This window comes from Aquila chrysaetos, chromosome 16 (assembly GCF_900496995.4).
Source record: "Aquila chrysaetos chrysaetos chromosome 16, bAquChr1.4, whole genome shotgun sequence".
NCBI classification, from domain to species: domain Eukaryota; kingdom Metazoa; phylum Chordata; class Aves; order Accipitriformes; family Accipitridae; genus Aquila; species Aquila chrysaetos.
In genome coordinates, this window is record NC_044019.1 from 4949135 (window position 1) to 4971649 (window position 22515).

The window sequence follows — 22515 nt, forward strand, 5'->3', positions numbered from 1 at the left end:
CCAGGACCCCTCGTTCCCCCCCAGTGCAAGCAGAGGTTTATGGCTTTCAGGATTTGACTCTACTATAAGGAGAGAAGATAAAAGGGGGGGGCAAGGGGATCCCCCTAAATACAGGGATCCCTAGGGGTGAGCTGGCTGCTAAGGTGAGGGGTATAAAATCTCATAAATTAAAGACGATATTAAGGACGGGGGGTTAAGGTGACCTTTCCCAGGTCAGCTCCAGGATTTGGGGGGCTGAACCCCCCCCAGGTGCACAGAGCTGAGCCGGGGGAGAGGAGATTGGGGTTGGCATGGGGAGGGCCACCCCCCCCCCCCCCGAGGCCTCTGCTGCTGCAGGGCTAGGGGTGTCTGGGGGGGCACAGTGGGGTACCCCCACCTTCCTCCCCCAAGCCAAAGCACTTCTCAGGTTCAAAGCTGGGTGTAAAGGCAACGAGAGAGGGGCCAGGGCAGGAGAAGGGGGGCTGGGGCGGGGGGGGGGCACAGCTTTGCCCCCTCTCCGAGTCCAAAATCTTTGTGCAAAGCCCTCTGTCCTCCCCAGGGCACCCCCCGACAGGCGTTTTGGGGGGGGGGGGGCACAGGCAAAGGGAGCAACAACCGCCCTGCAAAAAGGGGGAGAATTGCCCAAAAACCACCCCAGAGCCCGGCTGGGGGGTGCCAGCACCGGCTCACTGGTTGTCCCCCGGTTGGTACTGGGGCTCGGTGGCGGTGAAGTAGTCCTCGAGGAAGGACTGGAGGTACTCGAAGGTGGGACGCTCCTCAGGCTCCCGCTTCCAGCACTGCACCATCACTTCGTGCAGGGATGGGGGGCAGTTGCCCGGGCACTGCATGCGGTACCCCCGCTCTACTTGCTCCAGCACCTCCCGGTTGTTCATCCCTGTGTGACAAGGACCACTCCTCTCAGCAACCAGCAACCCCATGGGACAAGCCGGTGGGGAAACTGAGGCACGCCAAGGGACGCAGTGGCATCGCCCCGTGGTTTGGCTAGGGAGCCCAGCTTAGCGCTGGTCTCCCTGATGGGGAAACTGAGGCACGGAGCAAGCCTTGCCAGTGGCAGTGCTGGGGATGGTCAGCCCCTGCCCTGTCCGCACCCTGCTGCCCAGCCTGCCCCAAGGGTGCCCGCTGCCCCGGTGGGGCCGTACCTGGGTAGGGCACCCGGCCTTTGGTCACCAGCTCGGTCAGGAGGATGCCAAAGGACCAGACGTCCGACTTGATGGTGAACTTCCCAAAAAGCGCGGCCTCTGGGGCTGTCCACTTGATGGGGAACTTGGCACCTGCAAGGGGAGGCAGGTGAGCCATGGCTGGGGCACCCCACTGCACCCGCACCCGGGGTACCCCGCACCCGGGGTACCCCACACCTGGGGCACCCCGCACCCGGGGTACCCCACACCTGGGACATCTTGCACCAGAGGCACCCTGCACTGAGGGTGTCCTGCACTCAGGGGCACCCTGCACCCGGGTACCCATCAGCTTGGGCACCCATCACCTGGGACACCCATCACCTGGTGTACCCATCACCCGGGGTTTCCATCACCCAGGATACCCATTCCCTGGGGTACCCATTCCCTGGGGTACCCATCACCTGGGGCACCCATCACCCAAGACACCCAGAATTGGAGATGACCACCCCCAGGCCCAGGGTGGGATGCAGCACGGAGGGGACAGGGCAGCGGTCCCCGAAACAGCGGCGCACCAAACTGGCTCACCCTGGCGTGCCGTGTACTCGTTGTCCTCGATGAGGCGAGCGAGGCCGAAGTCAGCGATCTTGCACACCAGGTTGTCTCCCACCAGGATGTTGGCAGCGCGGAGGTCCCGGTGGATATAGTTCATCCGCTCAATGTAGGCCATGCCCGCCGCGATCTGGGTGGGGGGAAGCAGTGAGGACCCCCCCGGATGCATCCCCTGGGGGGCACCCCCACCCCCGTTGCCAGTCTCCCCAGTACCTGGGCAGCCATGTCCACCAGCTGGGGCAGCTTCAGGTAGCGGCCGTCCCCATCCTTTAGGAAATCCAGCAAGCTGCCTGCAGGCAGAGGGTGCCAGTCAAAGCGTCCAAGAAGCAGCCGTGCCCACCCAAGGGTGCCCTCCCCTGCAAGCCCCCAGCCCGGGGACCAGCTCCCTGCCCGCCCCAGCTGTGCCCAGGCAGGGTGAGGTTTGCAGAAGAGCTGGGGGAAGAAAAACTGGGGGAAGAAAAAACTGGGGGGGGGTCCCTCGGGCAGTGCCCCCCACTCACCCTGGCTCATGAACTCCGTGACGATGTAGATGGGCTCCTCCGACACGACGGCGTAGAGCTGCACCAGCTTGTCGTGCCGCAGCCGCTTCATGATCTGAGCCTCCTCCAGGAAGGCCTCCGGTGACATGGTGCCCGGCTTCAGCGTCTTCACCGCCACCCTTCGTCGTGCCGTTCCACGTGCCTGGGCCGGGGACACGGGGTCACCGCGAGCCCAGGGGACAGCCGGCCCCGGCAGGGCCGGGATGGAGGGGTGCGTGGATGGAGGGATGCATGGGTGCATGCTTGCATGGATGGATGGATGGAGGGAGGGAGGGATGCACGGATGGAGGAGCAAGGAAATCAGGACAGGGCAAGGAAGGGGCATGATACCGCCGCACCCCACCCAGGACAAGGAATCCCCCTCACCCCACGGCATGAGGACAGGGCACCTGTGAGCTCATCTCCTAATACCAACCTTACCCCATACCCCATCCCTCCACGGGGGACCCTGTGCTGAGCTGCCATCTCCCCCACAGCAGTGGGTACCGCCTGGCATCCCGTGATGCTGCCTGCCGGGGCAGGACTGGACTGCTCCTGCCCCCCCCGTGCCCCCCCCCCCCCACCCCTGGCCGGCTGGGCCAGCCTTACCCATCCACACGTCTCCGAAACATCCCATGCCGAGTTTCTTGTCGAGGCTGATGGATTCCCGCGCTATCTCCCAGGCGTCCTTAGCTAATCCCAGGGTCTGGGGCTTCATAGCGGGGCACGCGCGGGTTAGCAGATGGCACAACCCGTCGTTATATTCTGCGGGGGGGGGCAGGGAGGGGAGGAGGGAGGGAGGGGGTGCGATGGGATGAATGCAGCATGCACGCCGAGCGGAGGGAGCACGGGGCGCCGGAGGAAGAGGATGACAAAGAGGGGACCCCCCGGCCTGGTCTTGTCTTCTGCTTGTGGTCCCATCTGAAAATGGGGGGGGGGGGGGGGGGGCTGCTTGCCCACACAGGGATATTCATGGGGCATCCTGGGGTACCTGTTGTGACCCCAGAGCAGGACATGGGACGTTTCCCCATGCCGGCAAACTGGCGTCGCTCAGCCTGTCCCGACAGGCAGGAGCCCTTCCGTGGGGGTGTGGGGGGGGTTGCCAGGCCTGGGGGTGCCCCCGCCACCCTCCCACCGCTCGCCCCGGCTTGCCCGCCGGGCCCTACCCATCCACACTTCCCCGAACTGCCCGTTGCCCAGCTTCTTGAGGAGCTGGAGGGACTCGCGGGGGATCTCCCACACATCTTTGGTTTTGACCGAGAGGTCGGCCAGCTTGGGCGTTCCTTTATGGCACGGCACGGCCAGGCGGCAGCACAGCCCAGCCGCCCGCTCTGCGGCACCGGGGTGGGGGGGACAGGCATCAGCCCGGACACGGACCCCCGCCAGCCCTTTGCCCCCACCTGCTACCCTGGGCATCGCCCAGGCTCCTGCATGGTCCAGTCACCCCCTGACATGCACACACATAAATGGGGTGCACACCCCCCCCCCCCCCAGGGACGGTCCCGCACCCCCTCGGGCTGAGCTGGACCCCCAGTCCTCCCCGGCTGATGCCCACCCAGACCCAGGAGCTATTTACCTTCTCCGGAGAGGCCGGGTGTTCCCTGCACCGAGGACACAGAAGAGGGGGGACCCCCAGGGGGTCCCCTAATGCCACCACCAGAACAGCCCCCTCCTTCTCCAGTTAAACCCAGCCAGCTGCCTCTTGCCAAAGGGTCTCCTGGGCTTTCCCTACCCCTCCCCATCACCCCTCCATGCCGCCCCCCCCCAGTGCCCCCCATCCCACCGTACCTATATAGTGCTGGACCAGCTGCTGGACGGTGTCGAACTGGGCGCGGGTGGTGATGTAGTAGCCCCCGTTGTCCAGTTTCCGAATCTTATAGTGCTTCCACGCTGTGTCTCCCTTCCCTGGACTACGTCCAGTAACGGATGGAGTAGGGAGTAAGGCACACTACATGGAGGGTGCGGTCGAGTGTGGGTCAGGGAAAAAAAAGAAACCAAAAGGACGGGGTCCACAGCCCCCCCCCCCCGTGTCCCCGTCCCTGTCCCCGTACCTTTTGTGGTCTCGCTCTCCCCGGATGAGGAAGGTGCCCCTGCAGTTGCCGTGGCACAGGAGCTGCCGCTCCGCATCCTTGCGCCCGATCTTACCAAAGTACCACCTGCCGCGGGGCCGGGCTCAGCGCCGGGAGGGCACCGCCGAGGGGCACCCACAGGACCCCGCAACCACGGCCCCTCGCCAGCACCGCGGCGCTGCCGGGGCTCGCCGGGGGTGCCAGGAAACCTGGCTCCGAGGCAGATGGGGTTGGGGTCTGCCTCCATCCCTGTCCCCCCTGTACTCACTCTTCTGCCTGGATAGAGTCCACGGGGGCCACGTAGTTGCTGGGGATGTAACCCGTGGTGCCCGAGCTCAGCGACCTGGCCTCCCACCAGTCACCCTCCCTGGGGAAAGAGGAACCGAGAGTGAGGAGGAGGGACAGACAGACGGACCTGGCTGCCCTGCACCTCGCCTCCCCGCACACAGCACCCCCAGATCCCGCTCTCCCCTGCCACGGAGGGCACACGTCTCTGCTGAGGCCGCCCAACTCATGACACGTGTGGCCCTGGCTCTCTTGCAGGTACACAGCAATGGAGCTGAGGCAGAGCTTGGGTCCCCAGCCCGGGTCCTGCGGGCGGTACCTGTGGCACGGAGGCACCTCCCCAGGGTGGCATGGGGGCACTGGGGGTGGCAGGGGGTCCAAGGGGGGGCTCACGTGTTGTTGATGATGTGGAATTTTTCCCCTTTCTGGAAGGTCAGGTCATCCTCCGTCCTGGCCTCATAGTCATACAGGGCGATGAAGAGTGTCACGCCACCGCCTGCGGCACACGGAGGGGACGGTGGTGAGCCCCCCGGGGCCGCCCCCACACCCCGGCACTTCAGGAGTGCAGCTGGACCCCCCCCCCAGCACCCGGTCCCGCGCTGACCTGTGATGCCCCCGCTCCTCATTTGCAGCGTGTTGGAGGTGAAGACCCCCGGCCCCGTGAAGGATGGAGCCGAGGGCACCGCCGTGCCGTGGAAGTTGTTGAAGTCGGGGATGCGGGTGAAGATGGTGCCCGACTGCGTGGGGTCGGGGTCGTACTGGGAGGTGGGGAGTGGGGGGGGGGCTCACCTCACCCCCCACCTGCCCTTTGCCAGATCCCTTCTCTTTGCAGTACACACACCCCATCCTGGGCACGGCCTGTGGGACAGAGGGACCGTGAGCCCCACGCCCCCCCCGGCAGGGCACACGCGTGGGCACACGTGTGTGCACACATGGTCCCAGTTAGAGGCACTGGGGTGTACGCAGGAGCCCGTGCCCACCCCGCCGGCGCCAGGAGGAGTGGGGTCCTGCCACCTCCCGGCACAGCAAGCTGGGTGACTGGGTCGTGACATGGGGACACCAGGGTCCCCAACGGGCACTGCCACTGTCAGGGACCAGGCTGCGAGGAGGGCCGTGCTGCCTGGGGGACCCCACATCACCCCTGGCACCCACGGGTGCTCCCGTCCACGGCGACCCCACTCACTGCAACGGCTCCTCGGGTCACTTCAGCTGCTCCATGTCACCTTGGGGAGGAGAAGAGGCACCTGTGGACGACGGGGAGGGCATCAGGCGGAGGGCAAGAGCCCCGCACGGGCTGAAACACCCCTGCACAGGCTGCAGTACCCCTGCATGGGCTGCAACACCCTTGCATGGGCTGCAATACTACTGCAGCAGCTAAAACACCCCTGCACGGGCTGCGATACCCCTGCACAGGCTGCGATACTCCCACACAGGCTGCGATACTCCCACACAGGTTGCAACAGCCCTGCATGGGCTGCAACCAGCCCGTGCATGGGGCTATAGCCTTGCATGACTAAAACACCCCTGATGTAGCTAAAACAACCCCTGCATGGGCTGCCAACACCCCCTGCCCCAAAAATTGAGCTAACACAACCCCTGCATGGGCTGCAAATACCGCCCTACATGAGCGAAAACCCCTGCCATGGCTGAACAACACCCCTTCCATGACTAAAACACCCTTTGGATGGGCTGCAACAAACCCCTTGCATGGGCTGCAAACAGACCCTGCGTGCTATAATATCCTTGCATGAGCTAAAACAAACCCCTGCATGGGCTGCAACAGCCCTGCATGGGCTGCAACCCTGCTGAGCTAAACACCCCTCATGGGCTGCAATACCCTGACTCTGCAGGCTAAAACTAACCCCTGCAGGGCTGCAACTCACCTCATTCAAAACACCTCTGCAGGGCTGCAACACCCTGCATGGGCTTCAGTGGGCTATAATAGCCTTGCATGAGCTAAAACACCCCTGCATGAGCTAAAACACCCCTGCATGGGCTGCAACACCCCTGCATGAGCTAAAACACCCCTGCATGGGCTGCAATACCCCTACATGAGCTAAAACACCCCTGCATGGGCTGCAACACCCCTGCATGAGCTAAAACACCCTTGCATGGGCTGCAACACCCTCTGCATGGGCTGCAACAGCCCTGCATGGGCTATAATAGCCTTGCATGAGCTAAAACACCCCTGCATGAGCTAAAACACCCCTGCATGGGCTGCAACACCCCTGCATGAGCTAAAACACCCCTGCAGGGCTAAACCCCTCAGAGCTAAAACACCTCATGGGCTCAACACCCTGCATGGCTGCAACACCCCCTGCAGGGGCTATATAGCCTTGCAGACTAAACACCCCTGCACTGAGCTAAAACACCCCCTGCATGGGCTGCAACACCCCAGCATGAGCTAAAACACCCTGCATGGGCTGCAATACCCCTACATGAGCTAAAACATCCCTGCATGAGCTAAAACACCCTGCATGGCTGTCTAACAGCCCTGCAATGGCTGCAACACCCCTGCATGACTAAAACACCCCTGCATGGGCTTGCAATACCACCCCTACATGAGCTAAAACACTCCTGCTTGGCTCAACCTCCCTTCTACTAAAACACCTCTGCATGGCTGCAACACCCCCTGCATGGCTGCAACAGCCCTGCATGGGCTATAATAGCTTGCATGAGCTAAAAACACCCCTGCATGAGCTACACACCCCTGCATGGCTCAACACCCCAGCATGAGCTAAACACACACCCTGCATGGGCTGCAATACCCCTACATGAGCTAAAACATCCCTGCATGGGCTGCAACACCCCTTCATTAGCTAAAACACCTCTGCATGGGCTGCAACACCCCTGCATGGGCTATAACAGCCCTGCATGAGCTAAAACACCACTGCATGGGCTGCAACACCCCTTCATGAGCTAAAACACCCCTGCATGGGCTGCAACACCCCTTCATGAGCTAAAACAGCCCTGCATGGACTGCAATAGCCCTGCACAGGCTGCAACAGCCCCGCACGGGCTGAAACACCCCTGCACGGACCGCAATACCCCCGCACGGGCTGAAACCACATCCTTGAGTGGACGTTTCTCCCACCACGTCCTCAACAAAGCGGTCACCTCCCTCCGAGGGGAGACGCGTCCCCCCAGCTGCCCCAAGGCTGGAGGGAGCCAAGCTCGGTGGAACGGAGCCCTCGAAGCGTCCCCGTCGCCATCCCCTCCGCTCGGCAGGGGAACTGGTGTCTCGGGGAAGGAAGGGCCCTTCTCGCCCGGCTGCGGTCAGGGCCGAGCTCTTCCGGCCGGGGCCGCTCGGCAGCGAAGGTGTCACGGAGGAAGAGGAGGAAATCGGACCTCTCCCGCCGTGGCTGCAAGGAGACATTTCTGTCCCCAGCCTTGTGACCTCCCCCCGGGCGCTGGCCACCCACCCACACCAGTCTGCACAGTTTGGACTGGCCAGAACTTTCCTGGTCGAGGGCTCTGCAGCGATACCGCAGAGCTCGCCCCGTCTCCAGCCCGAGAGCGGAGGGAAGGCGCCGTGAAGCCGTGCTTCAACACCCGGCAGCCACGTCCTGTCCCCTGTGCTCCGCAGAGCAGGAGGTGACGGAGGTTTTGGGGCGGATGAGATGATTCAGGCGGGTTTCCCCCATCACAGTCTTTGATTCACTTTCCTCTCTCTCGGTGGGGGGTGGAAAGGGCCCGGCTCTCCCCCCCCATCACCTTCGCTTTCGACACCAGCAGTACGGCAAGACCGTGGCCGTTGCAGATACGGCAGCATTGCCAAATCCGAGAGGGCCTGGCTGGTTGGGGTTTTTATTTTTGCTGACAATAAGTGGCTATTTCAGCTGATGAACAACCCCAGCTCTCGCAAACTCTGTCCCCTCTGCGTGGGAATCACCCGCCCCGTTGCCGGCATTGCGCTCAGAAACTTCCCATTTTGCTAAATTTCTGTGCCGAGCGCGACAGCAGTGCTGCCACGGCTGCTGGCAGGGACTGGGCAAGCAAGGAGCATCTTCTAGGCAAGCACAAACCCGAAATATCGCAGCACCGCGGGGTTTAGCCGCTGCTCGTGCCATGCCCAGCCGCCGCGCAGCAGCGTTGCATCCATGCTTCCCCTTCTCTGGGCATCCACAAAACCCCCGAGCTGGTCCCCGCCACCTCCCAACTGGGCAGGGTGGCATAAAACCCATCCCCTTGCGTTGTCCTTGGGGAGGGGACGCAGCCGGTCCCGTGTCCGATGGCTATGTGCTGGCGTCTGGCCCCGACTCTCCCGAAAAGGAGCTGCTTGGAGCCTGGGAGCAGATGGCAACCGAGCCTTTCCCGCACCGGCTCCACCGGCACCGGTCCTGGCCGAGCTGCCAGCTCCCGCCCCGCGCTGAGACCCAGCCAACTTGTTACCCCTGCCACTGCCCCCGCCTCGCCGGGCACGGCTGGGCACGATGCAGCCGCATCCCCGGCCGCCCCATCCATCTGCTCCCCGGCCCCCCCCCCCCAGGACACGGGGCAGTTCAGCCCCATCCCCAGCTCCGAGCTGCAGCGCAATGTCCCGGTGCGCACCGGTGTCACCCTGAGTGTCACCCTGGGTGCCGAGGGGGATCGCCCCCGTCCCCTGCCTCCATTCCCCTCTGGAGAATACCGGCGACGGAGGGGTCAGGCTCCGGGGGGACGCAGCCGCGCGGAGAGATATGGGGGCCGCTGGAAACGTCACGCACCCAGTGCCGCGGGGACAAGCCAGGGTGGTATTTGCCAGGCTGAGGATGGGTCCCCAGCACCCAGACGTGCCACGGCTCCACGGGGAGCATGTGGGTGGCAGAGGGGGCAGCTGCCAGAGGAACCTAGCCGGCACCTACGCGGCGGGAGGAGGAAGCAGCAGGAGCACGGCGTGGGGGAGGAGAGGGAGGAAGAGGATGGTGCTGAGGCCGCCGAGGGGAACCTCAGGGCTGACAGGATCCCAGGCCTTGGGGAGGGTGGCAGCTGGGGGGGCTGGGCAGGGACCGCGGCAGGACTGAGCGGTGGCTGCAGCCCCTTGGGTAGCCTGTGCCCCCCACCCCATGCCTTGTCCCCACCCCCTCGGCTCTGCACCCCAGTGGCTCTCGTTGCCCTGCCGCAGCCTCCCCCGGGGAAGAGGAACTGAGATTGCTGCACAGCTCAGCCCGGAGCCTGCCCGGGATCCTCCATCACCCCGTGGCTCTGGACGTCCCTGGTCCCAGGGGGGAAACTGAGGCACAACGCAGATGCAGCGCAGGAGGGGAAGGTGTCTCATTTTAGGACACACGACCCTGAGCCATGTCCCCATCCCATGCCCAGGACCCCCCCCAGACCTGGGGAGGGGACAAGAGGACACATCTTGCCACTCTGCGTGGTGGCAGACAGTGGCATGTCTCTGCTCCTTCCCCGCCGCCCCCAGTCCCGAGTCCAGCCCTGCGACCCGGAGCCAGGACCGTGGGGTAGATCCCTGCTCCTGCCCTAGTCCCCCCAGTTCACCCAGTGCCTGGCAAGTCCCAGGAAGCTCCCAGCAGAGCACAGCAGCCCCTGGCCCAGCTCGGCCCCAGCGGGAGCAGGTTCCCTGAGGACAGGGTCCCGCTGTAGCCGGAGAGACCCACACCACGAGCATACGGCTCCGGACCACCGCGAGACACGGGGACACGTGCAGAGGCAGCGGGATGGGACGCAATGCTCTGCCGGGAACATGCAGACAGGGTGACAGCCGCGAGAGGATCCCCCGAGCGTGGATTTCCCAATGGGGCATCCCAGCCTGGTTGGGGCACGTAATGGGGCTGGAAGTGCCGGCTGTGCCCGTCGGCAGCGCGGTGGTGGCATGGTGCTATTCCCAGGCACTCTCCAGGGGCGATGCCCGCAGGGACACCCCTTCCCCTGCCTGCCCACGAGCAGGACAGGGTTCAAATGGGGCTGCTGGCCCCCCAAACCAGCTGTGTCCCAGCTGGGCATGGCCAGGGCTCAGCCGGCATCATCCCTGTGACAACCCCAGGAGGTGGCAGGACGCCGTCCCCCCGCCGCCAATACCCCGGGGCAGAAGAGGAAGGACTCGCCACCCCCCCCAAAAAGCGATCTGTCCCCACAAGCCCACCCACCAGCATCCAGGCCCATGGCAGGGGGTGTCCCTCACCCCTTACCCTGGGAGAAGATGCCCACGGTGGAGGGATCCCCCCCCCCCCCCCCCTCAGCCTCCCAGCCCCACCGCTGGCTGGGAAAGCAGGATTTCCGCTGGAAGAAGAGCAATTCCCGGATCCGAGGGGCTGCAGGGGCGGAGGGAGGGAGCCGGCCAGGGCTCCAAATACAATGTCCCAGGAGGAGCGGGGCGGGGAGGGAATTGTGCGGGGCAGGAAGCGGCGAGTTCCTGTCCCTCCTTGGGACACACCAAGGACCGGGGACGAGGCAGAGCTGCAGGCAGTGGGGGGAGCACCCGCTCCCGCCAGGGCCCGAGCCCCCCCCCAGCTGCCCCCAGCTTTGGCTGGGGAGAGCTCAGCCCCCCCCCCAGCATCCCCCCGCCGTGAGCGCTTGCTGGGCTGGCACACCACGGGCACCTGCGGGGCTGGGGGGGAGCAGGTGTGCGTGACCCCCCCCCCCCCCCCCCCCCAACAAGCCGGTGTCCCCTAGGGTGCCGTGACCTGCCCCCTCCCCAGCACTCGGGTCCGGCGTGGGCGAAAGCACCATTTGTCTCCGCAGCCTCCCTGCCGCGGCGTCGTCGCCGATTAGTGCCGGGAGGGCGAGCCGGAGCTGGCGGCTGCCCCCAGCCCTCCCCACGCTGTAGCCCCGGGCGTGCTGCCACCCCGCTGACCTGCTGCCCCCCAGGATGGGGAGGATGGGGGTCTCCTCCCCCCCCCCCCCACTCATTGCAGAGGCTGGTGCTGCCCAGGGGGGAGCAGTAAGGGCAGGGCCCGCTGGCAGCCCCCCCCCCGGCAGACCCCCACCGGGGGGTCCTCCATGCCCACAGCTCAGCGCCCCGTCCCACCGCGGACCCAGAGCCACCCCACGTCGCGGGGGGGGGGCAGCTCTCAGCAACCCCCCCGGCACACAGCAAAGGGATTTAGAGACACCCCCCCCCCATTGCAGGGGGCAAAGCCCCCCCTCCCCACCCCATACCCCAAACGGCCCCGTGCATCCCTCCTACCTACCGTCAGCCCTCCCGCTCCGGCTCGCATGGAACCCCGCTCCCACGCTGCTCCCAGTTCCCGGTGGGACCGCAGGCCGGGGTACCACCGCAGCAATCCGAACCGTCCGGCGCCGGGGGGGGGGGGGGGCCGAGGTGTCGAGGCGGGTGGCAAGGCAGGGCAAGACGAGGCGGACGCCGCGGGGAGAGCGGGAGCGCCTGTGCGTGTGTTTCCCCTGTCTCTTTGGCGGCTCTCGCAACCGAGCAAGAGCTTCCCCTCCCCTCGCCCCCCCTTCCTCCCCGCGCTCCCAGCAATGGTTCATTGTACCAGTCAGCCCAGCCGGGGCGGCCGCCGGCTCACCCTCCGGCACCGCTCGCCGGGGCCCACCGCTTGCCCGTGGAGGTGGCGTGGCGGGGGACAGGATGGCATCGGGGGGTTCTCGGTCCCCAGCAGCACGGGGGGGGGGGACACCCCGCTGCGGCTCCCCCGGGCTCTGCCTGCTGGGATTTACGGGTTGTGCGTGGGGATACTCGGGTCTGTGGGATCCAGCTCCGCTCCCGGAGGCAGGCTGTGCCAGGCTGGGGTGCTGCCTGCACCCATCCCAAGACAGAGCCTGGCATCGCCCAGTTTGCCCCCCTGACCCCCCCTCAGAGCCAGCATCCCCAGGCAGGGGATGGCACGGGGACAGCGTATGGCAAACGGGGGGTTGTGACCCTGCGAGGGGCAGGAATGAGGTGACGGTCTGATGGCAGAGCACACGCAGCAGCCACCCGTCCTCCTGGCACAGGGTCTCTGCCGGGACGCGGTGAACTTGGAGCAGGGTAGAGCCGTGGAGGGGCAGCGAGCAGCCCGCCTTGCCCGGCGGATGGCAGGTAGCTTGGGACCATGTTCCAGGGGGGCTCCTGCGTGTCCCCCCCGGGGATGGGGGTGCAGCTCCTGTGTAGTTGCTGTGGCCATCGATAGCCCACCAGATATTAGACCCCTTATTTACTCCTTGTCCAGATAAAGTTGCTGGTGGGATGACCCCAAGATTTGGCATCGGTCACACCGACCCACAAACTTTGTCAAGCTCTGGGAGAGGGAGCGAGCCCCCCAGCACCCTGTCTGAGCCCCCCTGCACCCTGCCTGGGCTCCCGGTCCAGGGCACTGGGGCACCCACCCTGCAGAGAGCACTTCAAGCTTTTGGCACCCCGTCTACTGGATCAAGGGGCTCTTGGTGGGGGTCCCTCGCTGGGGAACCCCCATGCCGATCCGGGGTGTTGGGCAGCCACCCCTCCAAGGCAAAACCTCCCCAGCTGGATATATTCCCTGCAGCTGCACCTGGGCCTGATCCTGCATGGCCCCAAGGCCCCCAGCCACCCTCCTGCTGCAGGGGACGGTGACAACGAGGAGCTGGTGATATTTTTATGTACCTCCCTCCCCCGCCGCAGTTTCTGGCGGGGGGGCTGTGCTCCCAAGCGGGGCTGAGGGGAGGACAGGGGGGCTGCAGTTTTGCTCCAGCCCAGAGCTGGCTGCATCCCGGCTTGGCCACCCTGTCTCCCAGCACAGCCAGGCTGGATTGCATGCTGGTGAATGGTGGGGGGGGGGGGGTCCTCTCCCATCTCTCTGGAGCCTTCCTCCTCCTCCTCCTCGCCCTGTGGTTAGCCCTTGCAGGCTGACCTCTTTCCTGTGTGACAGAGCCTGTTTCCTGTTCTCACGGGGCCGGGGGGGGACAGGCAGGGCTGGCAGAGGTCCGGGGTCCCCACCAGGATGGGGACATGCCCCTTAGGTTGCTGCCACGCTCGCTTCGTCACCCCCCCACCCCTGCCCTGACTCATCCTGGGATCACGGCTCCCCTTTAATCGCAGCTTTGGGGGCTTTTGGGGCTCTCTGGGACTTGCTGAGGGGGGATCTGGACCCCGCTGGGGATGGAGCCAGCCCTGCCAGCATCCCTGGGAGGGGACAGGGCACAGCAGTGGTCACCTGCAGAACGATGAGCCCCTCCGGGCCCCCCCTGGGCTCCCAGGACCCTTCCCAAATTGCAGCCTCAGGTGTTTCTGGCCGGCTTCAGCCCCAGGGAGGGTATTCACCCTCTGCCTTGAAAAAAGCTGCCTGATCCCTGCCTGCCCCCCCCCCCAACCGCAGCTGCCTGCATGCTGGCAGGGTGCTCTGGCACAAGGCAGGGCAGGTGCTGCCACCGTGGAGGGGACAGAGCAGGTCCTGGGGTGTCAGAGATGCTGAATACCCGTCCCCTCGGGAGCAGGCAGCACGTGGAGTCTGGCAAACCGTGGGGAGAGGGGCTGCCGTGGGCTTCCCCCATCCCTGGGGGGTCACAGCCTGGCATGGGACATCCCCTTGCGGGGGAACAGCCTTGCCAAGAGGGCTCCCCGCCTGCTCCCTGTGTGGAGGATGGAAACGGGGGTGGTGGCATATAAATCCCCCCCCCCCAGGAGTGTCCCCATCTCTCTCCCACCGCTTGGGGAGGCTGGAGCCCTGGCAGCGAGGGGCAGGGGAGCCCCCAAAGCCCTCAGAGGCAGGTAAGCGTTCAGGGGAAGGCGGGTGGTTTCCTTGCGTTGCTGGAGGAAATGCTCCCTTGCCTTGGTAGACGAGGGTCTCCCTTTCAGCCCGGCTGTGGCCCCGTGCCTCAGTTTCCCTCCTTGTGGTCAGAGAGGCTGAGCAGCGAGCGAGGGGTGACACGTGCTGTTTCCAGCCCTCTGCCCAAACCCTGGGGGCCAGGGTGGCTCAGCCCATCTCCTCGGGGCTGGCTGTGGGGTGCCCACGTTTCCCTGTGCCCCACGGCTGGTTCAGCCCTCTTTCGATTCAAGCCCCCCTCCCGGCAAAGAGTTCCCAGTGCTCCCAGTCTCAGGGCCTGGTTTGTTAATGCTGAGCCGCTCACAGCCCTGGCCCTCTGCTATGGGCACTGCCTCCTGCCCATCACCCTGGCGTCAGGGCTGCCTGGCAAACAGCACCGTAGCCCCAGGGAGGCTCTCCCCTTGCACCCCTGCACAAGGACGTGACGCACAGCCCCGAGCACCCCATTGCCCTGCCAGGTTGAGGGGGGCCCCCCACGGATCCGTCCAGTCTGCAACACCCCCCCCCCCCCCCCAACGCTGCTTGTGGTTCTTTGGGGCTTATCCTGCACCTCCCGTCCCCCTGCAGCACCCAGCATTGCTCCATCTCCCTCTGCGGGGACCCTGCCGAGACACGCTCTCCCTGTCGAGCACCCCGGGGTGCCCGGCCCCCCCCAAGCACCCCGCCAGGCACCACATGGTGCCAGTTCCTTCCCTCCTCCGGGGAGGGCCCCAGTTTCTGCATTGGCTCTGCCGGGTTTCACCACCGCCGGCTCCGGCTTAAAGGTGAGAGCTGGTGGTGCTGGGTGAACCGGGGAGGCGAGGATGGGTGTTCAACGTTGGCTCGTGGCCTCTGCGCTCTGCGTCGCCGTCCGGGGTGAGTCTGTCCCCCCTGTGGCACTGTCCCCGTTGGGGACACCCCAGGGCTGGGAGCTGGGGGCACCCAGGCAGGTCTCGCCTCACCCCCCCCCTGCTCCCCGTGCTGCATTACTGGGAACGCAGGGCAGGCAGGCTGGGGAAGTGGTTTCTTGCTTGTTGGGTCCCCAAATTTGCAGTTTCTCCAAGACAAAGGAGAGTTGGGGGCAGGGGGGGGCAAAAAGAGGGGGACGGGACATGCCTTGAGGGCTTGGCGGGGCTGGGGGGGGTGAAAATAAAGCTAAATCAAGCCAGATGGGCTTTAATCCGTGCACGAGCCCAAGCTGTTTCCCTGGCTTTGCTGCCTGCAAAGAGCAGGCAGGGAAGCCAGGCAGGCTGTCACCAGAAGAAGCAGGAGGGGACAAGGGGGGGGGGGGGGGGACCATGCCCCTGCAGGACCCCCCTTTCTGGGTGGCCGTAAAGCCCAGCAGGGTTGTGGGGTTGCTGGAACCATCGTTGCTCCTCCTGCCCCAGGGACCGTCTGTGGGTGCCCAGACTCAGGGTGCGACAGGCACCCATGGGACGGCCTGGGGTACAGGCAGCAGGGGCTGCCGGTCCCTGCCTGCCCCAGTTTTCGGGTGCAGAAGTAGAGCCAGGTCTGGTCCCAGCTGCCCGGGGCTGTGCACGGGGCAGGTGCTGCCGGGTCGCTCCCGGCGAGGAGGAAGATGCTGACAGAGGGAAAGACCAGTTCCCAGCGGCGGGTGTGTTGGCGTGGGGTTGCACAAGCTGGGAGCCCAGAGGGAGGTTCGGGAGGTCACCGGGAGACACCAGGAGGGATCAGCCAGCTCCCTCACACCCCTCAACTATGCCCTGCTTGTTGGGGGACAGCTTGGCTGCATCACCCCTTGGAAACATCAACCCAAACCACGGCCACCAGCCCCGGGGTGGCACTGCCTCCCATGGGGACATCACCCAACAGCCACCCCAGTAGCTGGGGTTCCCTGGGGATGCAACATCGCAGGGCTCACTCCAGCGCTGGGGATGCAACATCGCAGGGCTCGCTCCAGCGTAGCGGCAGGTTGTGGCATGGTGCCGACTCTGGATCTGGCCCTGGGAAGGTGTCAGTGCATCGGCGTCCTTTGCACGGGCCACCGGTGGGCTCGTGGAGTTGCTTTCGGCCAAGCCCCTCCATCCCACGCAGGAGGGGCTGCAGGGAAGGGGAGCACCGGTTTGGGCACCCTCCTGCCCTGACCACCCCGTCTTCTGCTCGGCTGTGGAGGGGGACAGCCCCCCACTCACCCCTGCCCCTCTCTGCCTTTCAGGACAGGACTATGGGCTCTCCCGCCCACCCCCTCATTTTGGCTCCATCTACCACGTCCGAGGTAACGGGACCCCTCAGCGACCTTTGCCAGGGGGGAGCGGAGGATGCTCAGCACCGGGCAGGACCAGGCCGTCCCAGCGCCAAACTGGGGCAGCTTCCCACAGCCGAGTGCCTCTCCCTGACCCGGCACCCATGGGGACGGCAGCTTGGTCAGCTGTGGGTCTGCATGCTCAGTGGGTGCTGGGGGGCTTGGGGAGGGATGTCGGGGTGCTGAGGCCTCGGGGCTGACCCGCGTCCCACGTCGGGGGCCTCGCAGGTGTCATTAACCTGCCCTACGCCGAGATCGAGGAGCCCTTCGAAGCCTGGTACAACCTGACGGGAAACGAGAGCCGGATCCAGTATTACGGGGGTAAGCAGGCGGGCATCCGTCTGCTCCGGGCTGTGCCCGTCCCGCACCGGTCCCACCTCTGTGCAAAGGGAGGATGCGGGCAGGACCGCCGTGCCTCAGTTTCCCCTTCCCACTGACACAGGACAAGTGATAACCTACCAGCTGGCTGCGGTGAAGCCTTACGGGATGCGGTACAAGATCACGCCGGAGACCACCGAGAAGGAGGTGAACACCAGGAAATGCTTCCAGCTGCCCGGCTCCAAGGAGGACGTGGTCAAGGCTCAGAGCGTCTTCCCAAGCATTGATGGCTTCAAGGTGAGAAATGCCCGAGCCTGGATCCGACCCGCTGCCCAGAGCATCTTCAGGTTCTGGGTGGGGGTGCTGGGCAGCTGGAGGTGCTCCTCTCCATCCCGGGGGGTGCAGGGTGCTGGGACAGGCTAGGACATGCCCCCACACCCCAGGGCACAGGGAGGGTCACTTCCCCACCCGGATTGGGGCCGGACTCCTGGCTCCTTTCCCAACCCTGGCAGCCGTGTTGGGACGTGTTGCAGCCCACACGAACGCCCGGCGTTTCGGGATGGCTTGGGCAAGTTGCTGCATGGCGGCTCAGCTCCCGCCGGCCCCAGTCTCCGGCAGGTTTGGGTGCAGCAGGAGGGGTACAGCACGTGAGCGGCGGGGACAGCGAGCTGTCACCAAGCTGGACACTGAGCTGGACGCGTGCCCACAGGATGGGAGCTTGGAAACACACAGGAAAAACCTGGAGCCTTTTGGAGGGGTGTGCAGCCAGGCCCCCCCCCCGCTATGGGTGCACATACAGCGCTGTGCACAGTAGGGTGTCCCCAGGGCACTGCTGAGCTAGACGGGGGGGGGGGGGGTCTGTCCTGTGTTGCACCCCGAATTCTTGCCCCGCTTTCCATCCCATGCATGGCTGAGTGCTAATGGCCACGTAGCTGCTGGATCCAGCCTGAGAGCCCGGTATGGGCTGGTGCAAGGTGCTGTACATGCACCCAGAGCAATGGGCTCCTGCAAAGGGGCTGGGTGGGGAGAAGCATGTGTTGGGGGGGTCCCCACCCAAAGCCCCCCCTCTCCCTGATGCCACGTCCCCCCCAGTTCCTGCGGGAGGAGTACTACCGGGGCCGGTACTGCGCCGTCTGGCAGAACGTCACCCGCTGGGCGCAGAAGAAGAACGTCTACACCCTATGGGTGACCAACTCCAGTTGCGGGGTGGCCCCCGTCCACTACGAGATGCGGGGCTACAACAGCCTGCTGGGCTCCCACTACGACAAGTACGAGATCGCCTACACCGACTTCGACAACAGCTTCCCCCCTTCCATCTTCGACCTCCCCATCAATGGTGAGCTGCGTTGGGCCCCCCCCACGCTGCCCCTGGAGCTCGGGCTGATGGCATCTCCTCCTTGCTCCCCAGAGACGAAGAAGTGCGGGGTGCTGCCGGGGAGCGCGGCGGAGCACCGGGTGCTGGCAAACCCCATGGAAGACCTGGTGGGACGGCACCAGCCCTGGGCCCACGAGGTCTTCCACCACTACCGCAGGCGACTGGGGCGGCGGTACGGCTCTGCACGGGAGCTGGAGCACAGGCAGAGCGTCTTCGTGCACAACATGAGGTACAGGCAGATGGGGGGGATGCCGACCCCCTGGGGGTGCTCCTCATCCCCGGGGGGGTTGCACCGCTGCTGCGGTGGGAGACGGCATCGGTGCCGGCTGACGCCATCCCTGCCGCGGCGGCAGGTTCGTGCACTCGAGGAACCGCGCCGCGCTCTCCTACACGCTGGCGCTGAACCACCTGGCCGACCGCACGCCCCAGGAGCTGGCCGCCCTGCGGGGCCGTCGTCGGAGCGGGGCTCCCAACAACGGGCAGCCTTTCCCCACCGAGCTCTACGCCGGCCTCATCCTGCCCGAGAGCCTCGACTGGCGCATGTACGGTAGGTACGGGGTCGGGGGAACGGGGGTCTCGCCTGCGGGGTGGTGTGAGGCTGCGATGCAGAAGGTGTGAGCGCTCCTCATCCGGGCCAGCGCAAAGTCCAACCGAGCTGCCCTGCTCTCCGTCTCTGCGCTGGGGACCCGGTGGGGCTGCGCTGTCCCTTGGGACCCACATTTCCCTATGGTCCCTGCTCTGCTCACCAACTGGAAGATGGAGGAAGGGCTCATCCAGCAAGAGGCAGCTCGACTGGCACTTGGCCCTTGTTCAGTCTGGTGCCCCAGATGTAAGGTGGTGCCAGATCAGGCTTCCCCTCATGTCCCCATCACCTGGGATTGACAACCCCAGAGCTTGACCCAACCCAAGGGCAGGGGTCCCACAGGTTTGCTGGTGCATTTGCCCCCGCACCCCGCTTTAGCACCAAGCCCTGGCTGCGCTGCCTCTGGGAGCACAGCGAGACCTTGCGTCCTGCCTCAGTTTCCCTTCCACTCGCCCTCATCCCTTGGTGCCACCCGAGCCTCTCACTCCCCATCCCGCTGTCCCCAGGCGCCGTGACCCCCGTGAAGGACCAGGCCGTCTGCGGGTCCTGCTGGAGCTTTGCTACGACGGGCGCGATGGAGGGTGCCCTCTTCCTCAAGGTGAGAGCGGGGCCATGCCCCACGGGGACAAGCTGGGGTGCTCTGAGAGTGCCTGGCCCCATCCCTGCAGCGTGTCATCCCCCCCAGACCGGCGTGCTGACCCCCCTGTCCCAACAAGTCCTCATCGACTGCTCCTGGGGCTTCGGGAACTACGCCTGCGACGGGGGCGAGGAGTGGCGAGCCTACGAGTGGATCAAGAAACACGGCGGCATCGCCAGCACCGAGTCCTATGGCACCTACAAGGGGCAGGTGAGGGTGGTCCCGTGTCCCTGCCGGGGTCCCCCAGGTCTCAGGATGTGACCCCTGGGCCTTTAAAGCCATGGTGGGGCCAACTAGGATGGCTCAGAGGTGCTAATGGGCTCGGGAGATGGGGATGTCACCTCGTCCCCAAGGCACCCGGCTCCCTGCAGTTCAAAGCCCAGTCTAAAGCCAAGCCTCAGGGCTCAGCCAGGCAGTTTCATCACCGCGTGCCTCAGTTTCTTCTTGCAAAACAGGGACAAGGCTTCTCCACCCATGGGTGGTGTCATGGGTCCCTCTGTACCCTGGGGTGCAAGGATGGAGCAGGGCTGCCCGGGGACAGGGACGTGGCTGCAAGACACAGGCAACAGCCCCCCCAGGGCTTGGGGTGCAGAGCCAGCTCCCCGTGCTGTGTGCGGGCAACGCTGTGTCCCTGCAGCAACTGGGAAAACATCCCACCATGGTGGGTACGGGAGGACAGAGGGGTCAGAGCCAGGATGCTGTCACAGCCTGAGTCCCAGATCACTCCCTGCATCAGAGCAGAGCTGCCCAGGGGCAGCCAGGGCGGGCAGGGTCCCAGCGAGGGGACCTGGGGGCACCTGATGACACAGCTGTGTGTGTCCCCTGGGTGCTGCAGAATGGCTTGTGCCACTACAACCAGTCTGAGATGCTGGCCAAGATCACAGGCTACGTCAACGTCACCTCGGGCAACATCACGGCGGTCAAAGCTGCCATCTACAAGCACGGCCCTGTGGCCGTCAGCATCGACGCCTCACACAAGACCTTCTCCTTCTACTCCAACGGCATCTACTACGAGCCCAAGTGCGGTGAGTCGGGTGGCACGGGAGGACCTGGGTGCCCAGGGAGATGCCAGGACACCGGGATCCCCTCCTCGCTGTTGAGCAGCTTGGGCAGGGGTTGAGGAGGGAACTGGCCCCAGCATGGCTGGCAGCCCTGGGAGCAGGGATGCTCTCCAGACAGGGATGCTCTCCAGACAAAAAATATCTCCCATGTTTTTCCCTGCAGCAAACGAGCCGGGAGCGCTGGACCACGCGGTGCTGGCTGTGGGCTACGGGGTCCTGCAGGGAGAGACCTACTGGCTCATCAAGAACTCCTGGTCCACGTACTGGGGCAACGACGGCTACATCCTCATGGCCATGAAGGACAACAACTGTGGCGTGGCCACTGAAGCCACCTACCCCATCCTGGCCTGAGCCACCTCTCGGCTCTCTGGGGAGAGCCCTCGGCGATGCTCTCGGCACCCATTCCTGGATCAGCACCTTTGGTGTGAGCCATCACGCAGGAGGAAGCTGGGGACACGGTGGGACAGGGCCATGGGGTGCTGGACAAGGGGCAGGATGGGGACCCAGCTGTGGGCTTGCCAATAAAGACCCTGGAAAAACTGTTTTCTTTGTCCTGTGGGACGACAGGAACCTCCTAGGGAGGGGACGGTGCCTGCCTGGCACAGCCAGCTGGCTCTGCAGACAGTCCCAGACACCCAGGGCGAGAGGAGCGGCTTTTCCAGCCCTATCTCTCGAGGTGGAGCACAAACAACCCCAGGGATTTCTGCTGAGACAAGAAATTCCTGGCGTGGGGGTGTTGGGGAGGGGAGAAGGCATCCACCCTCTGCCCCACTGCCCGGGTCCCTGTTGTGGCTACGGATGGGGATGTCACCGGCGGTGTTTGCCAATGCCACAAGCCAGGCTCCCCTTCACCCCGTGGGGCTGCTCTCCTCCACGGGAAGACACTTTACGCCGTGGCCACGGCTTACCTGGGTGCTCCTAGTTTGGACTCAAGCCCTTCTGGGAGAACGGTGTCAGCATACAAGGATCCTGCAAACAGGGGGGGAAGTTCTCTCCACCCTGACTCTGGTGGTCTCCCATCTTTGCTGGTACGTCCTTGGGGCAGGATGCACCTCCATCCACGCCGGTGTGCTGCGATGGCAGTGGTGGTGGTCCCTGGAGAGGTGCTGCAGCACGGGGTGCATCAGCCCAGCCCTGCACCCAGGGGTGCAGCTGAATCCAGCTCGACTCGTCCCTGGTGGCGCGTGCAGCCAGCCCACGGCGAGCCCTTATCGACTTTGTTTCGGGCTCCGGCGGCCACGCAGGCGCTCGCTGTCACCTTGGGCTGGTGGCCAGCTGGACACACAGCAAGCAGAGGGGTGAAGGCCACTCTGCTTTCCTCCCCGGGTCTGTTTTTCTATGTAGCTCCTGACATTTCATCTGCATCTTTCCCCTTTTTCCAGTTAAAACCCCCTAATTGCTGTCCTGGGCTTGCCCTGATGGTGTATACAGAAGGATGCAGGGATGCAAACGGCCCCCATGTCCCCAGGACTTCCCAGTGCTGCCTTTGGTGGGGACACCTTGGCTCCTGTCCCAGGAGGGCAGGGAGCACCCAGAGGGGCTCTGGGGTGCCTGGCAGGGTCTCACCGCACCCCATCGCCCCTGCTTGCTGCAGATGCTCCCCCTGCTCGCAGCACACCGCATGCAGCAAAGCCTGGCTGCAAACTGCCACGCAGGGTGGGTGGGAGCGCAGGGATACCCCCAGCACCCATCACCAAGCCCCCGATCCATGGGGCACCCACCCTTGTCCCGGGGGGATGACCCTGCCATGGGGTCCCACAGGGGTCTGGGTCCCACCCTGCTCCCCCCACCCCGAGCCCCGCAAGCACACGGCATCGGCACCCACCCTGCTGTGGGTGGGAAAGGCACCCATGGGTGCCCATGGGGGGGGGCAACATAAAACCACGCCTCCCCCTTGGTCTAGCCCCAGCCAAGGGAAGGACGGGGCTTTGCCCGTTGGCTGCCTGCAGCTCCCTGCCCGCCCACCAGTGGTATTTAAGCCACCCGTGGGTGCAGGGCAGCAGTGTGGGTTGGGGTGCACATG

The 22515-nt window shown here is 65.3% G+C and overlaps 2 protein-coding genes across 2 annotated transcripts; one reads left to right on the plus strand and one right to left on the minus strand.

Moving 5' to 3' along the window:
* On the minus strand, positions 1-11956 carry FGR (FGR proto-oncogene, Src family tyrosine kinase). The gene is given in 16 exon segments (XM_030038585.2): positions 1-874; positions 1140-1271; positions 1704-1857; positions 1941-2017; positions 2228-2384; positions 2386-2408; positions 2855-3010; positions 3412-3576; positions 4034-4135; positions 4259-4401; positions 4583-4681; positions 4993-5095; positions 5204-5369; positions 5371-5457; positions 5783-5843; positions 11730-11956. Coding segments are annotated over 14 exon segments (1761 nt in total). The 5' UTR covers positions 5446-5457; positions 5783-5843; positions 11730-11956; the 3' UTR covers positions 1-665.
* A 2996-nt stretch (positions 11957-14952) lies between these two features.
* Positions 14953-21035, plus strand: LOC115351826 (digestive cysteine proteinase 1-like). The gene is made up of 11 exons (XM_030039151.1): positions 14953-15131; positions 16432-16491; positions 16747-16839; positions 16961-17133; positions 17929-18172; positions 18245-18440; positions 18565-18758; positions 19301-19392; positions 19480-19641; positions 20267-20456; positions 20656-21035. Exons 1-11 carry the CDS (start codon positions 15080-15082, stop codon positions 20841-20843), a joined length of 1644 nt encoding a protein of 547 aa, XP_029895011.1. The 5' UTR covers positions 14953-15079; the 3' UTR covers positions 20844-21035.
* The last annotated feature ends 1480 nt before the right edge of the window (positions 21036-22515 follow it).

What these genes read in the sequence shown, in the direction of transcription:
- LOC115351826 (XM_030039151.1), top strand. Translation starts at nt 15,080, where the DNA reads ATGGGTGTTCAACGTTGGCTCGTGGCCTCTGCGCTCTGCGTCGCCGTC. An exon ending in CAAGCATTGATGGCTTCAAG is followed by an intron (nt 17,134 to 17,928) that starts GTGAGAAATGCC and finishes CGTCCCCCCCAG; the next exon opens with TTCCTGCGGGAGGAGTACTA. An exon ending in CCTCGACTGGCGCATGTACG is followed by an intron (nt 18,759 to 19,300) that starts GTAGGTACGGGG and finishes CGCTGTCCCCAG; the next exon opens with GCGCCGTGACCCCCGTGAAG.